At 39.0% G+C, this 14,177-nt stretch overlaps 1 protein-coding gene across 1 annotated transcript in view; it reads right to left on the reverse strand.

Annotated features, from left to right (window-relative positions):
• The window catches only part of LOC104163041 (lysophosphatidylcholine acyltransferase 2-like), a 30,936-nt gene that overhangs the window by 10,796 nt on the left and 5,963 nt on the right, over window positions 1-14,177 (reverse strand). The window contains 8 exon segments of the mRNA XM_009701958.1: window positions 1-50; window positions 590-672; window positions 3,820-3,874; window positions 6,258-6,292; window positions 7,573-7,631; window positions 8,653-8,713; window positions 11,831-11,943; window positions 13,251-13,468. The exon segment at window positions 1-50 is cut by the window's left edge and continues 23 nt beyond it. Of these exon segments, the coding sequence (XP_009700260.1) occupies window positions 1-50; window positions 590-672; window positions 3,820-3,874; window positions 6,258-6,292; window positions 7,573-7,631; window positions 8,653-8,713; window positions 11,831-11,943; window positions 13,251-13,468 (674 nt within the window).

A 14,177-nucleotide genomic window follows, 5' to 3' on the forward strand; every position in this document is an offset into this window, starting at 1 on the left:
TCAGTCTGCAATCTTCAAAAGTGTGATCAGTGACTGGCACATTCAAAGCACTGAAACAAAATTGAGGAAAAAGTAGAATAAGTTTCTTATACTAAAATTACTTTTAGTTAACTGTTCCCCTTATCTGTCTCAGTTTGGCTTTAATGCTAATATACAAAACAAGCTGCTGCAAGTAGGACAAAGCAATACATAGCACTTTGTGAAACTATGAAACCATACTGTGAAACTACATTATGGCAGCGTCATGATGTTTTAAGATTTACAGTCTTGTAAATGCAGCCCAGTAACCTTGGAGAACAAACCACCCACTTACTCTTGCCAAGCAAATAAGGGAGCAATTTATTCCAGCTTTCGATGAATCGAACATACTGTGTTCCAATGTAAGACCAACCTTCTTTATGCTCCAAGTAAAAACAATCAGGGTGTTTCAGTATAGGAATTTGACACCTCTTAGTGAAAATCTAGAGCAATTCCTATATATAGTACCTGGGACTTAACTGAATTGTACTTTATGGCTAGGATATATATGGGGTTGCTGGATATAAAAGAAAAGTTGTCAAAGATTTTTTTTTCATGACCAATTACATACGTTGCCATGGTTTGTCGGACTCTGTTGGCAAAAAGAATGGGATCATTCTTTTCTTCCTCAGTAGGAACGTGAACAGGCAGAAACTGAAAGGGATGAGTTATCTAGTCAATTCAACAGTCACCACTTCATTAGCAACATGCACAATTTCTTGTTATTGTTTGGAATGGGGAAAAAACGAGAAAAAAAATTAGCCATGCAATGAAGGACCTGGACACTAGAGGTCTCAATCGCCTTAGAAACCGCTCTGGCTCGATCTGCCCTCGCCGCACAAACGAGATTTAGTCCCAAACTACCTCTTAAAAATTGGTAGAAGCTGCTTTAATATGAAAAATCAAACCCCCAAAGAAGGAAAGTATAATAAATACATACTTAGCTAGAAAATTAAATGCTACATTCGTAAGAATGTGAGTCTGAAATACTGTACACTCCTTTTCAAAGATCCTTTATGCATGACGTTACATACTGGAATAGTGTGTGTAAGATTTTCAGTGTTTTTAAATACACACTGCAGTCCCACCTCATACTTGTTAATTGTATCTGTCAGCATGTGGCTGATAAGTTTCCTGTAAGTTTTTCCTCCATGATAAAAATGTTAAGGAATCTTAGTTCTGAATTGTAAGTAGAGCGCTACCCGGATACAAATACTGTACAATTCTGGAACTCCAAGTAGAGACTAAAAAAAATGCCAACAAAACAACCCCCTCTCCGCCCAAACCTAGAAAACACCCCAGATATCTAAATGACAACACATTTACTGTTGAGGATTTATTCAATGTTAATATGTAAGAAGTTGAAGTAGCATTACACGAAAAATGTACTATAATTACTATCTACCATGGCATGAACCAGCATCTGTTTGTTTGCAAAACAGTGTGTGTGTAGGAGTATTTTGTTCTTTCTACTTCAGTCTACAGTGTTCGCTTGCAGCTTTGTTTACCATGCCTTTTCTCAGTTACGGTTATCATTTATCTGAGTTATGCTACTCTCCACCCTGCAACCTTGCCCTTAAATCCTAGAACACAGCAATTCTAGAATAAGTATAAGGTGTTGCTCATGGTTCCTTGGAAGCCACAGTTGCTAATTACATGTCAAGATGTTTTTTCAGTTATACTGCAGTTGCAGTAAGTTTATGGAATGAGTTATCTGTCAAATAGCCATATCAATTTTCTGCTTATAGCTAAAAGTTTTCTCCCCTGTAAGGACAGCAGGGGTCCAGCTGCTCACATCAAAGTTTGAGATTTCATTCCTTCTGTAAGCAGTTGCCAGCTCTGTTCAAGGTCTGACTTACGTCTCTGCCTATTACAACTCCTCTTCAGAAGTCACATAACTCTTAAATCAAGGAAGCACAGGCACACTGTGCACAGAAAACTGTATCATCACTGGGTGAGATGAAGTCATAGCTCTGAGAAGTTTATCTATGCAAGCATGGGTCACGGTCTTCAAAATGGTCATTGCATCATTTGAGGCTGTGGTCTTGCTCAGACAGCAACATAAATTTCTGGCAGGTTAAACAACACCTCCGTCCCCTTCAAAAAAAACCACCTACAATTATTTGTAAAACCAGTTTGCCAGAAACCACAGCTGAGGATAAAGAATTGGGTTTCTTGGCTTCCTGAGGTAGCATGCATGATCTCACACCGACCCAGCTGCTTATCTGGTGAAGACTAGTAAGTACACCTTCCTTGTCAAGTTGCAGTCCTGTGAGAAAAATTCTTCACAGCTCTTTCAGTAACAAAAATACTTCTCTGATCTGCTTTTCACCTAGTCTCTCTTCTTACAGAATTTGCCAAATGCTGTATCTTTTTTGCAGCCCTAAAACTCACTGCCAGGTTCACTGTTTAATCTTCAGTATCCCCAGTTTGTCAGAATATGACTAAACATGCACGCTCCTGCTCCCTTAGACTGCAGGAGTACATCACTGTCCATGCACCGTAGCGCAAGACTGATGGGAGCGGAGAGGCTACTTGCTCACAGTATGGAACAGCAACAGAAGTGGTCCACTCCTCAAAGGAGTAGTCCCGTTTCCTCCTTCCCCAGGCAAATCTGCCTCTTCTCTTTTTAGAAATGGAAGGACTTTTGCACTGATGCTAAGAAATTAGTTCCACTTTGGGGATACATGCTGCTGTGAAAGCTGCATATTTTGTCATGTTTCAGTTTCATCTTTTGGAACATGAAATTTATTTTGTAACAGGCAAGTTTGAGTTCTTTTCTGAAGTAGGGAAAAATAAACCTTCTACTGGAAGGGCTATGTTAACTATTTCTTGCTCCCACCTATATAAATTACATACATACGTCCTTCTGTACAAAATCATTAGAAGAATTAGTTCTTTAGTGCACCTTCTATAAATATGCATCTACTGCGTGTACTGTACAGTAACAAGGTGCTCCCTAAAAATGAATTTCATTGTTTCACACAAAGACCATATCGCTAATTGTTAGTAGTAGCAACACTGCTTGTATTCACAAAGCTTTGCACAACTTTGCTAAATTCTGTGTTTTTCAAATAAACAGCAAAACCTGTCTGAATTTCTCCCATCCCTCACATCGCTAAACCACCTTAGTCCACACTGACAATTCTTTGTGGTTTGGTAAGGAATGTGAAGTACAATACTTAAACAAACCGATTGCACCTCAGTTACCTGGCTCCTCACTACTGTGTTTTCAATGTTGACTCTTTGACAGGGAGCATTAGAGTCTATGTACTGATACTATGAAGCGTATATGTTGTTTCAGTTGTCATTCATGTCTTTGTGTTGTGCAGCTGATTTTAATGATTGAGGGAACTGGTTCATTATACAAGGCTCAGTACAAATACTAGAGTCCTTAAGTAAGCTCTTAGCTGCAGAAACCTTTTAGAGTTCAGTCTGGGAAGATGGTGAGGAGGGGGGAGATAAGAAGGTGGGAAAAAGAAGTTGTTACCTTTAACAGAACATATCCTAATTCTTAGTTTTAACATCTGGAAAATGTATGTGGTGATAACTAGCAATGATTTTGCAATGCTTTAAAAATAAAGGCATTTCTGACAGCTTTTTTTATTCAGAATTCATCAGACTAAATGACAGATAGATACGGACAACAAACCTAAATATATTACCATGTTTCTATTCTTGTTTCTGAGACATTTGTTTATTGTTTACTAACAGTGACTAATACTGTGAATAACGCATTTATATTAAAGTATAAATTCCCTGGTTGCTGAATCTTAGTATAAAAATATTTCTAATTCTTACCTCAACTTCTACTCTTGTGAAGAGCTGACACAGCGTCATTACACACAGCTCTTTTCTGCAGGCAAAGAGAAAGAGGAAGAAAAATACATTTTACTTATTTGAAAACAAAGTATTTGCACGTCAGTAGATGAAACTTTTTAAAGTATAGACAAACCACAGCCAATATTGGGCGAGGTTTTTAAGTACCTTGCAGTGAAGTTCCCTGAAATGTTGCTTTCAACATTTTGTCTACAGGGCTTCTGCATATACCTGCTGCTTGCTCACTGGGCAGGCAACTTGTTGTCTGTTGTCATGCATATTAACAATACTATACTGTTCTTTGGCCAGCAAAATGTGTATATGTTACTTTATCTTTACAGAGGGGAATACATACTGGGTTTTAAAGCTTTAAGAGCTTTGATTCTGAGAAGTAGCTTTACTTTATCTTTTATTCTCTCATCTGCAAAACGGGACCAGTAACTTCTGCAGAACTGAAGCAAGGATGTTAGTATTTGCCAGCCATTTTGCAAATTATAGTAGTGTTTACACAAATGTGTTAAGAAAGTGTCAGTATGTTTGGGACCTTCAGTGCTTTTAGACAAAGTCACAAATTTTAGTATTAACAGGTAGGGAAGAAACTGTGAAAGAGGGTAAATGTAATCACTTCCACTTCTGACTTGTTCTTTTCACTGTGATTTTTAAGCAGAAATGCACATTTGCTCTTTACTTTCAATCAGGTAAATTATAATAGGACACTTTCAAGCAATCTTTCCTCTGTTCGTGTTTTGGACAAAATAAAAAAGAAAAAAGGAAAAGGCAGGAGAACAACTAAGGGATCCTTTCTGCAGGAATCCACTCTTAATATTTGATTTTTCTAACACATAACATTAGGTATTCCTCCCAGTAAGGCACAAAAGTAAGAAAGAAGTAGTAAGTGAAAGCAGAAACTGGGTCGTCAGGAGGTTTCTGAGAAGGAGACTGGTACTGTTCTGTCCTGGCTGCAACATCCAGGAAGTTTTACACAGAGTGTGACAGTTCAGCATTTTGGGATCTGCAGGTTTCTGTGGGGGATGTTCTTCTCCCAATTCCAGTTATTTTTGTTAAGAATCTCTAGATTCTACCCTATCCATCCCTTCTCTTCCCATGATTTTGCCAAGCTGTTCCTTTCATCTTCTCATAGGTCTTGATCAATTTTTAGTGAATGGGCAGCCTCCTCCCTTCCACAGGGGGATTCCTGTGGTTTCCTTTGATTTCCACAGAATTCTTCTGATTTCCTTCCTTTCTTTCTTCACTTATTCCTATACTATCTGTCATAACTGAAGACATAGTTCCTTTGCAATCTTCCAGCATAAATCCTTCATAAGGGAAATCTGTAGTGTATGCTACTGAATTTGCAATGTTTATTACTCTTGGTATGCTGATAACTGTAACAGCAGTAATAATAGTAGCAAAAAATTCCTGGGAAACTGAAATGGATATTTTCATCTAGGTTAGCTTTCATAATGTCTGTTCTCGAAGTTTGCAGGTGCTAGGATTAACTAATGATAGCCTAAAAGGCACTTATGATCTGCTCCACTAGTTTAGACATGTTTCAAAATTAGTTGCCTTAAAAATTTTAGCCACTTAGTAAATCAGTACTACTGTACTTAGATACGCTACATATTCCACATGAAAATCTGGTATATGGACTCTGCAAATCACATTTTAATGACTGTTTATAAAGTGAAAACCATTTTCCAGACATACTTCAGTGCAGCTGTGAAGGTTTTTCAATACTTTAATAAAATATTTTAGCATATTAGAAGGCCCCTGTGTTGAGAAATAAACACAGATCCATTGCCTAACTGGTTTATTGAAATATTTTTCATTATTTCAATGTCAGATACTATATATATAGCCTCTTCACTGAGATTTCGAAACAATTGCTTTTGTTGAGTCAGGCAAAAATAAAAATCTAAAGAAGAATCCTAGATGTTTGAATGGGGAAAGACAGGGAAAATTAATACTAGTTTTGCCCATCTTCTTCATTTACTCTCATCCAACTTCAAATGAAATAAGGAATGAATAAACAAGGGGGGATAAAATAACATTTATTTTTTCTTCTTTGTATACCATGTAGGAAACTGTAAACATCTATGGATTTTGATGGCTATGATAGTTTACCAAAGAAAAAGAATTTAAAATCTTTGTTTTGTTTTAGCATAACGTGCAAAACATAGGAGAAAATTAAACAAAACAGCAGCAGAGCTGGAAATAATGCTTCCCCATTTGCAAACCCTTTCTCTAGCCATTCAGATATGAAAGCTACTGCATGACAGCATTATCCCTGAGTATTTCCCCCTCATAAAAACAGATCTAGAAGAACATGTGTCTTGGCTTAGCTGAATCTGTTTGGCAGACTGTTTAGCAATAGGGAAAAAAATTCTATATGTAATTTTCAGTAGGATTAAGAAACTTACAATGAATAGCCCTGCCACGTCCAGGTCACAGTATCCTAAGGGAAAAAATAAAACACAGAACTGTATGACAAAACCAGATGAAAGTTAGAGAGCAGGTAAGTTACAATGTAAAACAGGCACAAGTTTAGCAAAAGCAGATGATGATTTTATAGTTCTGTAGTGGAAATAAATAAAGGTGTCAAGGTGACTAGGTTTCCTGGCCTTAAAAATTTGGAAATAAGCATGGCAAACTTCTGATAATATCATCAATTGGGAATAAAATTTTTATAGTTACTTCGATATTTTAAATCATTCATTCTGATCCAAACAACAGGAGTAGAAAAAAATAATCTAGTAAGACTTTTTTAGAGGACTTCACCAGTCCCTTTAGAAAGGCATGCTCATAAATATGTTTGATTTAGTTTTTAAGGACATTTCTGCACAGGAAACCTATCATGCTTTTGCTTTGCTTTGTTTGCTTTGCTTTTTTTTCCCCCTCATTCTATGTTTATTACTTCTTATACTGCAGATCCTTAAATCCTATCAGTAAAATGCAACACCAATCCCCTCTGGTGGTTCACTTCAGTTTTGAAATTGATCTGTAAAAGGATTTTACAAAGGAATCTTTGTAAATAACAATAACAGTAACAATCACTTGGTTTTCGTCTTAAAAACCATTAGGAATGAAAAGTTTGGTCTTTTCTGGATTTGTTGGATGGCCAGATAATTAAAAAGAAGTTAACAAGTTGCTAGACTTATGTCCCAGCATTACACCTGTCAGTGAAGCAGAGCCATACATCTGTGCCCCCTACACTTTGCAGAAAGTGCAAACATTTGCTCAGGAAAACAAGAGGAAGCTGCATGAAAAGAACCATCTGCAAAGCTGCTCTCCTGAGATGCCTGAAGGGGAGGGGGTGTTGGAGGTACTGCATGGCTCCGCTTTGCTTTTGTTCAGAAACTTTGCAAGCCCCCTTGCAGTAAGAGTAGTTTGCGCTTCAACAAAAAATGATGACTAGGCGGGAAGTTGTGTGCACTTTAGACTTCAAAGTAGAGGCTCTGTGGCTTTGCAGGAAGTTTCTAACTTCCGCTGCAATACTTTCCCGTGCTCCCTCTTTAACTATAGCTAAGAAGCCCAGCAGTAAGTTTTTTCACAATCAGAATAGAAACTACACCATGGTGAGACTTGGGAAGCCTGGCTGCTTCCAGGAGCTCGATTGCTAAAGCTCAGGACAACAGATTCTTCAGTGACGATGCAAAATATTTACCATAGGTACCGTTTAAGTCAGGATTTTGACTTCTCTATTAGAAGCTAGTGATAGAAGAATGTTCTGCTTACCAGCTTGTTGGGGTATCGGAGTAACACAGGCTGTACAGGGACTCGTGGAACAAAGGCACCTGCAACCACAAATTAGAATTGATTGTTAAGACTAAGCTTAATACAGCAGTTGGGAGTTTTAAGTGATTAGTGTAAGACATGGTATGTGGAAGGAGACATTTTTTAAAAGGCGAGAAGAATGGGAAGTGTTCTTTTTGTTGTGTTTTTTTGTTTTGGTTTGGGGTTTTTTTTTAGTTTTGTGGTTTGTTTTTGTTTGTTTGTTTGTTTGTTTGTTTTTTTAAATCAGCAGCACAACTGGCAAGATGTCAGGACAGAAAAGGGTTAGTCTCTATTTCAAGGAGAATGCTGCCTAAGATTCCTGGACTGTTCAAACTCATTTCTGTGTATTATCTCCCAGTTGACTGGCATTCATTTCAAAGGATTAGATGCTCACGAGGCTGCTGAGCATCTCCTGATCCCTTCTCTGTTCTCGTAAGTGATACGGATCTGAGCATGTAGTACTGGTTTTGTAACTTTGCTACCCAAGTCACTGAACAACAGTAAGGAGAGCAACATGGCTTTAACTGAAGTGCAGTGTAACAATCTAATGATCAGTGATGCTATCTAGTACCTTTCTGTGTTAATCTATTGGCCTGCCTTGCTAAGCACTACAAAAAATGATTTCATAACTTGGTTGCTAAGTCTTGCATGGCAAAATGTACAGGAATCTAAGAAGGCATGACTGTAAGCTGAGCTAAAGAACACCATAAGTAGCATCTATTTTAGTAGTTCATCTCATAATAATCACAATCAAGTTTAGCGGTAAATAAATTAGATGCAAACTGTCCCCAGAAAAAATGCAACCAACTAACAGTATACAACATAGGTATTTTGCATCCTACGAAATAGCAAAAATCCGAAAAGTAAACTAACTAGTATAAAATAGTGGGTTGAGTGCCACTGAAACTTTAATAACGTAAGACATTATTACAGTGCTGTTGTGGATGATGTACCTACCTGCAGAAGTACAGGCCTTACTAGAACTACCAATTTAATATTTCACACATCATTTTCCAACAACGATGCGACAAAATCTCTCACCTTGTTTAAATGTGATCAAGCAAGTGCGGTTTGTGCAGGTCCCCTCTGGAAAAATCAGTATCTTGGATTTAAGGAGAAAGAAATACATATATACACATACACTTCATAAAAACATTATACTTCAGCATCAGTTACCTAAAGGCTGACTTTTTATACAAGCTCTGTGACATGTTACACTGCATCACAAGAATATCATTACTATTTCAAAAGGAAATGAACAAATAAGTGAAGGATGCTCACAGTAATATTAACCTGATCCATCTTGATTTGGAAGAGAGGAGTTCTGGGGAAAGGCCTTTATCAGTTCAGAAATGTGGTACAAAATGTTTTAAGTGTTTCACTTGAAATGTTTAGTGTTGGTAATGATATGAGACTTGTTCCTCTGCTGGCAGCTCCTTATCGAACTGCTGGGTGTATAAACATGAAGAGCCTGGGCTGACATGAGGTGCATACGCACATATGCTATCAACAGGAGCGAGATGCTAGCTGAGAAGATCACAGCTTGAGGGGTAGCAGCAAAAGGCAGAGACAGCATGTGCATCTGTGATGCAGAACTCTGAAGGCGTTACACACCGCTACGTAGCCTCTGAACCTGAAGGGCTTGGACACAGCAAATGCCCAGAGGATTTCTGAATTAGTGTCTGAAAGATACTAAGTGAGATGCACAGTGAGCTGCCATGTGACACACTGAATCCAGTTCCCTGCGGACTACAAGGAAGTTTTGTGTTTCTCATATAGGATCATAAGCCGCATTCCAAAAAATACTCAGCACAAGAACTGGTCTGGATCAGAAGAGTGTTCAAGGTGTGCTCCCACTTCACTCTGAATGAACAGGTCAAGGCTAGATGTAAGAGGGCATCATTAGGTCACACGCAGGAGACACAGGCTGTTCTAAGGTATGACAGAGACAGCTGCACATACAGATTTACAGTTAGTCCTTGACTACGCATTCTGTAATCAGAAATTGTTCGCTGGTGCTACGGAGACAGAGACAGCCGCACATACGATTTACAGTTAGTCCTTGACTACGCATTCTGTAATCAGAAATTGTTCGCTGGTGCTACGGACACAAAAATCGGTATGTTTCTGCTTAGCATATGTCATAAGCCCCAGAAACACATTAGTGACTGACCGAAGACTAAGTAATCATTCCCTTCTTCCCCTTTGTTTTGGTACTGGGTTGGAGAAGCACTAATCTGAACCTCATGCTATTCATAAGCACGAGTGCTGCCCAGCCTGTTGTGTTTTGGTTTTAGGAGGAGGGAACGGGGAATCCAGCTACTCTTTCTTTTCTGTGTGCTAAGAGAATGCAGCCCAGGCACTCTGAAGAGGATATGACAGACATCATCTTGTGGTCAAGCTTCTCAAAAAAAAAAAAAAGAAAAAAGGAAGGTGTGGCAAGGGCACAGGACTAGGAATCATGCAGTGACACCCCCAGACGTACTGTTGACTCAGTCTTGGAGATTCCCAGATTTCTTGACTCATAGACTATTTGTGCCGTAATGCATATCTAGCTTTTATCCCAAGTGCAGTATTGGTGTAATGCCAATTCCCCTTTCCTGCCCATGCTGTTTTCAGCAGATATGAAGTCTACCAGGGCTTTGCTGGAATCACTTCATCCATAACAGTTTAGCAAATCATAAGCATCAGTGTAGTTTGTAAGCACAGTATTACCAAAAAAAAAGCCTTCCTAGCTTTGACATGTGCATATTTTAAACCCTCAAATTGACAAAATTGAAAAAAATAATGGAGGCACTAAAAATATTTACAGCAGCTTAGAAAAACACATTTATAAGTCAAATTAAAGTAGCCTAAACACTAAGTACAAAACTTTATTGTAAGATGCTTGCTAAATGCATGAGGTGTCTAAACATGCCATTTCAAAAAAAGTGGCAAGTGTGGGTCTTCCCTACTTGAATGTTCTCTGTTTCTAGAGACTATTCAGAAAATAGAGCAGTGCATTCAGGTCTAGCTGTCATAGAGATACCTGCTACTGAAGTCTATATTTTCACTTGCCTCCCTTAATTTTCCTCAAGAGCCATTCACTGGAACAAAAGTGAAGAAAAAGTTAACTTTTCTCAGTCATTTAGGAGGTATCCAACTATGACTAAAGAGATCTTGTGACTTTAGCTACTGAACCAGTCACTTCTTTGAGTTTTGATTTTAAGTAAATTAACCCCTAAGAAAACAAGTCAAGAATTAATTCAAAACACAAAGCATGATATCTGCACAGGGTATCTTTGGAGAAAGGTTTTATTATCACTTGACTGTATTTGTCCAGCAGAGTGCAATGATACTGTATTCATAGTATCTGAAGGCAACATGAGATCTGAGTCAATGCAACAGAGGAAAGCAGAGAGGCACTGCCAATGAGATGTCAGTAGGTTCACAACTGCTCCAGGTCTTTCTTCTGGCAAAGGATGCCGATCTCCATCCCAGCCCTCTGTCTGTCATAAAAGCAGCAGAGTTGCTGCCTCAACACTTTTCTCCCTCCTGAGCAACCCCTGCCCCATTAGCTCTTCAGGATGGAAAATGATCTAAGGCCTAGAAGTGCAACAGCAGCTCGCTGCTGAGGAATGACTACAGGAAACACTGCAGAATCAGTAACTATTGCTTCCATGTTAAAATCTGTCCACAATTCAGACCAATCTAAAAGTCCTGGTTTTAGTGCATTATTAACCTAAAGAGCAAACTGAGCTTCACCTTCACCTCAGCTCCACATGTGAAAATGATGTTTTAAGGTTACGTACTGTTCTTGCTGGAGCTTGGACAGCCTGGGTTACGCACCTCATCAGCTGCTCATCCCCTAACTGTTGTGAGCACAGCCTTGCAACATAGCTTCTAACGCATGAGCTAGCTTGAGAATACTGATTCACATATACCAGGGCAAGTCATCTGCTAACTGAAGAAAGCCTGTTAAGACTTGAACAGTCAAGAGCATCTGCATTTGGGACAGCAGTTGGTAATGGCTGGATTTTAACTGACCCATTTGTCATGACAAAACTCTTCCTGGGCACCAGCCTCTCATCTTCCTTTCCTAAACCAGTCATATACCTGAGAGCTGACTTCATCTTTGTGCATCAACAGAATCCTATTCAGCTGGGCACTTGTGATATTATGATGCACACTGAATATGGAATATGAATACATGACAGAAGAGTAGTAGTATATTTAGTACCTGTGGCCACTGGCCTCTTGATAATGCCCGCTTAGTTATCTCAGTGACTGTATTCTTCCGTGAATCAGGGTCTTGACGAGAAACTGATACAGGCTGAAGGGAATTTAATATTGCTGTGAAAGAGAGAGAGACATTTTTATTTCTCTTTATAACAAGTTTTTGCTACCAGGGAGCCTTGAACCCATGTGTTTTCTAAGCACTAGTATAAAACAAACTTGTTATTCTCATCTCATACTAGGAGACAGACCCTGCAGAAACAGCTTTCAGACTAAATAGATAAGAGTGTTATTATTGTCCTCATTCTGCAAAACAGGATGTCAGATATAGAAGACGTACCTACACTGCCGGCTGAGGAGCTCTACGGTAGGGATAAACATTCCAGCAAGCACATTCTGCTAATATTGCTGTTATTTTTCACTGAGCATTTCCATACAATTCTAAAGAAGGGACCTGATCAGGTCTCTGCTCATGGGCCCCACTCAGGGCCTAACTCATGCAAACTGCAACCAACAAGTAGTTTGAGCCTATGCTGAAGAAGTAAGATGTTCCTTTTCAGTTACAAAGCATGCACAGCTTCTGTGAAAGCCCTTCATTTAGTCAGAAGTCTACATCAGAATGTGTGGACCTATTAAGATCTGACGAGAAACTTCGGGAAGCATTATCTTCTATGTCCCACTCCTGTGCTTTTAAGAGAAGACCAATGTACTATCAGTTAGTTTATTTCCTACAAAGACACTTTTCTATGTTGTCTACTGAGTTTAGCTTTGGGGTACTGTACAGCCAGCAGAAAGTCTACAGCTGTTTCTAGTAATAACGCAAACAGGGATTCTTTTTGTGCCAGAAGGAGGAGAAAATAATAGAAGCATGAGTCATCTCATCTTTTCCATTTTCTGCATTTCCTTTTGGAGTAACTTCTCTTTTATTCTTTCCTGGTTTGGCTCCCATTAAAAAAAAATCGATCTTAAACTTGCTGTGCCTGCAAGTTTAAATTTATAAATACGGTATTTTCTAGACTGCTGTAGTTTGGGCCTGTTTTGAAATAACCTTCACTAATCCATGTTCTACATTTGTGGGCCACACTGTTAAAAGACAGCAGTCGAACAGATTTCTCAAGCTACTTACTGTGAGAATTTTAAGAGAAACCTTCTAGCCTGAGCAGCTACAAAACATGCTTTCAGTATAAAGCAAATTTAAAGTTGATAGTATATTTCATATCTGAAAAGAAACAGCATACTTGTAGACATTTTGACCAATTCAGTAAGATAGCCTGTGACAGGGGTTTCACTGGAAATAATCTGTCAATATCTTTGGAACCTAAGGATTTTTAAAAGTCTGCCCCTAAATCACTTTCAGAGATATGATTTTCGGCCTCAGGTCAAACTGCTGACTTCTAACATTTTATTTTTTCATAAATACTTACTGCCAAATACCGGAGTTGACAGGTTCTCTGCTCTAGACACTACTGATGGCATTCCAGTTAGGGCAGAAATAATGGCATCAAAAAAGCTTGAATGAGGAGCTGCAACAAAGATTGGGGCTTCCAGTAGACTTGCTATTTTCCCTTTTACTTTAACTTGGAAACCCATTACGAAGAACAAAGTACGAGTTAGGCGTGAGAGGGTTGTCTGGATCATCCTCCTTGTAAACAGAAACACAAAAATATCATCCATCTTACAGTTAGTATTTCTTTTGTACTTTGAAAGAAAAGCCCAGAAAAGATTTCCCAGTTCTCACCAGCACTGGGGCCAGGCACAGGGTAGCAATACTACTCACCGGGAGAGTGTAGGGCTAAAGGGGAAGAAGTAGAAGTAGGGAAGGGAACATCACCATTTTGCGTTGAAACCACATTACAGTTTTAAGGGGAAGGCAATGCACAGCACCTTGCTAAACCCTCCTCCCAGGTACGCTACTTCTCTTGCCGTATTTTATAGCATTGTAGCATAACACTATTGCAAGGGGAGGGTAGGTCATTAGCAGAATCAGTATCCTTTTTCTAAGAACTTGGGTAACTCTGCTACTGTTCTTTTACCATCAGTTTTAAACAAGTAAGATTAAATTACAATGTTCCCTTATTGGAATGTGTTTTCTCAGTAGGGAACACGTTCCCTTCCTGGGACTCTCCTGTAATCTCTCAGCCTTGTTAGAAATTCACTTCCTGTGCCGTCTCCTCCTGCGTGCAGCTACAGTGCATCACAACTCAAAGGGAACTTCATGGCTCTGAGGTCAGAAGCTGAGTGGCTGAAACCCAGAACCCACAGAGGCAGCTGTAAAATAGTCCTTCAAGGGCAACATAGCTAGAAAGGAGCTGTCAAAGCTAATTCTGTCATAAATTATGGCATAGCAGGAA

Source organism: Cariama cristata, unplaced genomic scaffold (genome assembly GCF_000690535.1).
Source record: "Cariama cristata isolate BGI_N322 unplaced genomic scaffold, ASM69053v1 scaffold9220, whole genome shotgun sequence".
Taxonomy (NCBI): Eukaryota; Metazoa; Chordata; class Aves; order Cariamiformes; family Cariamidae; genus Cariama; species Cariama cristata.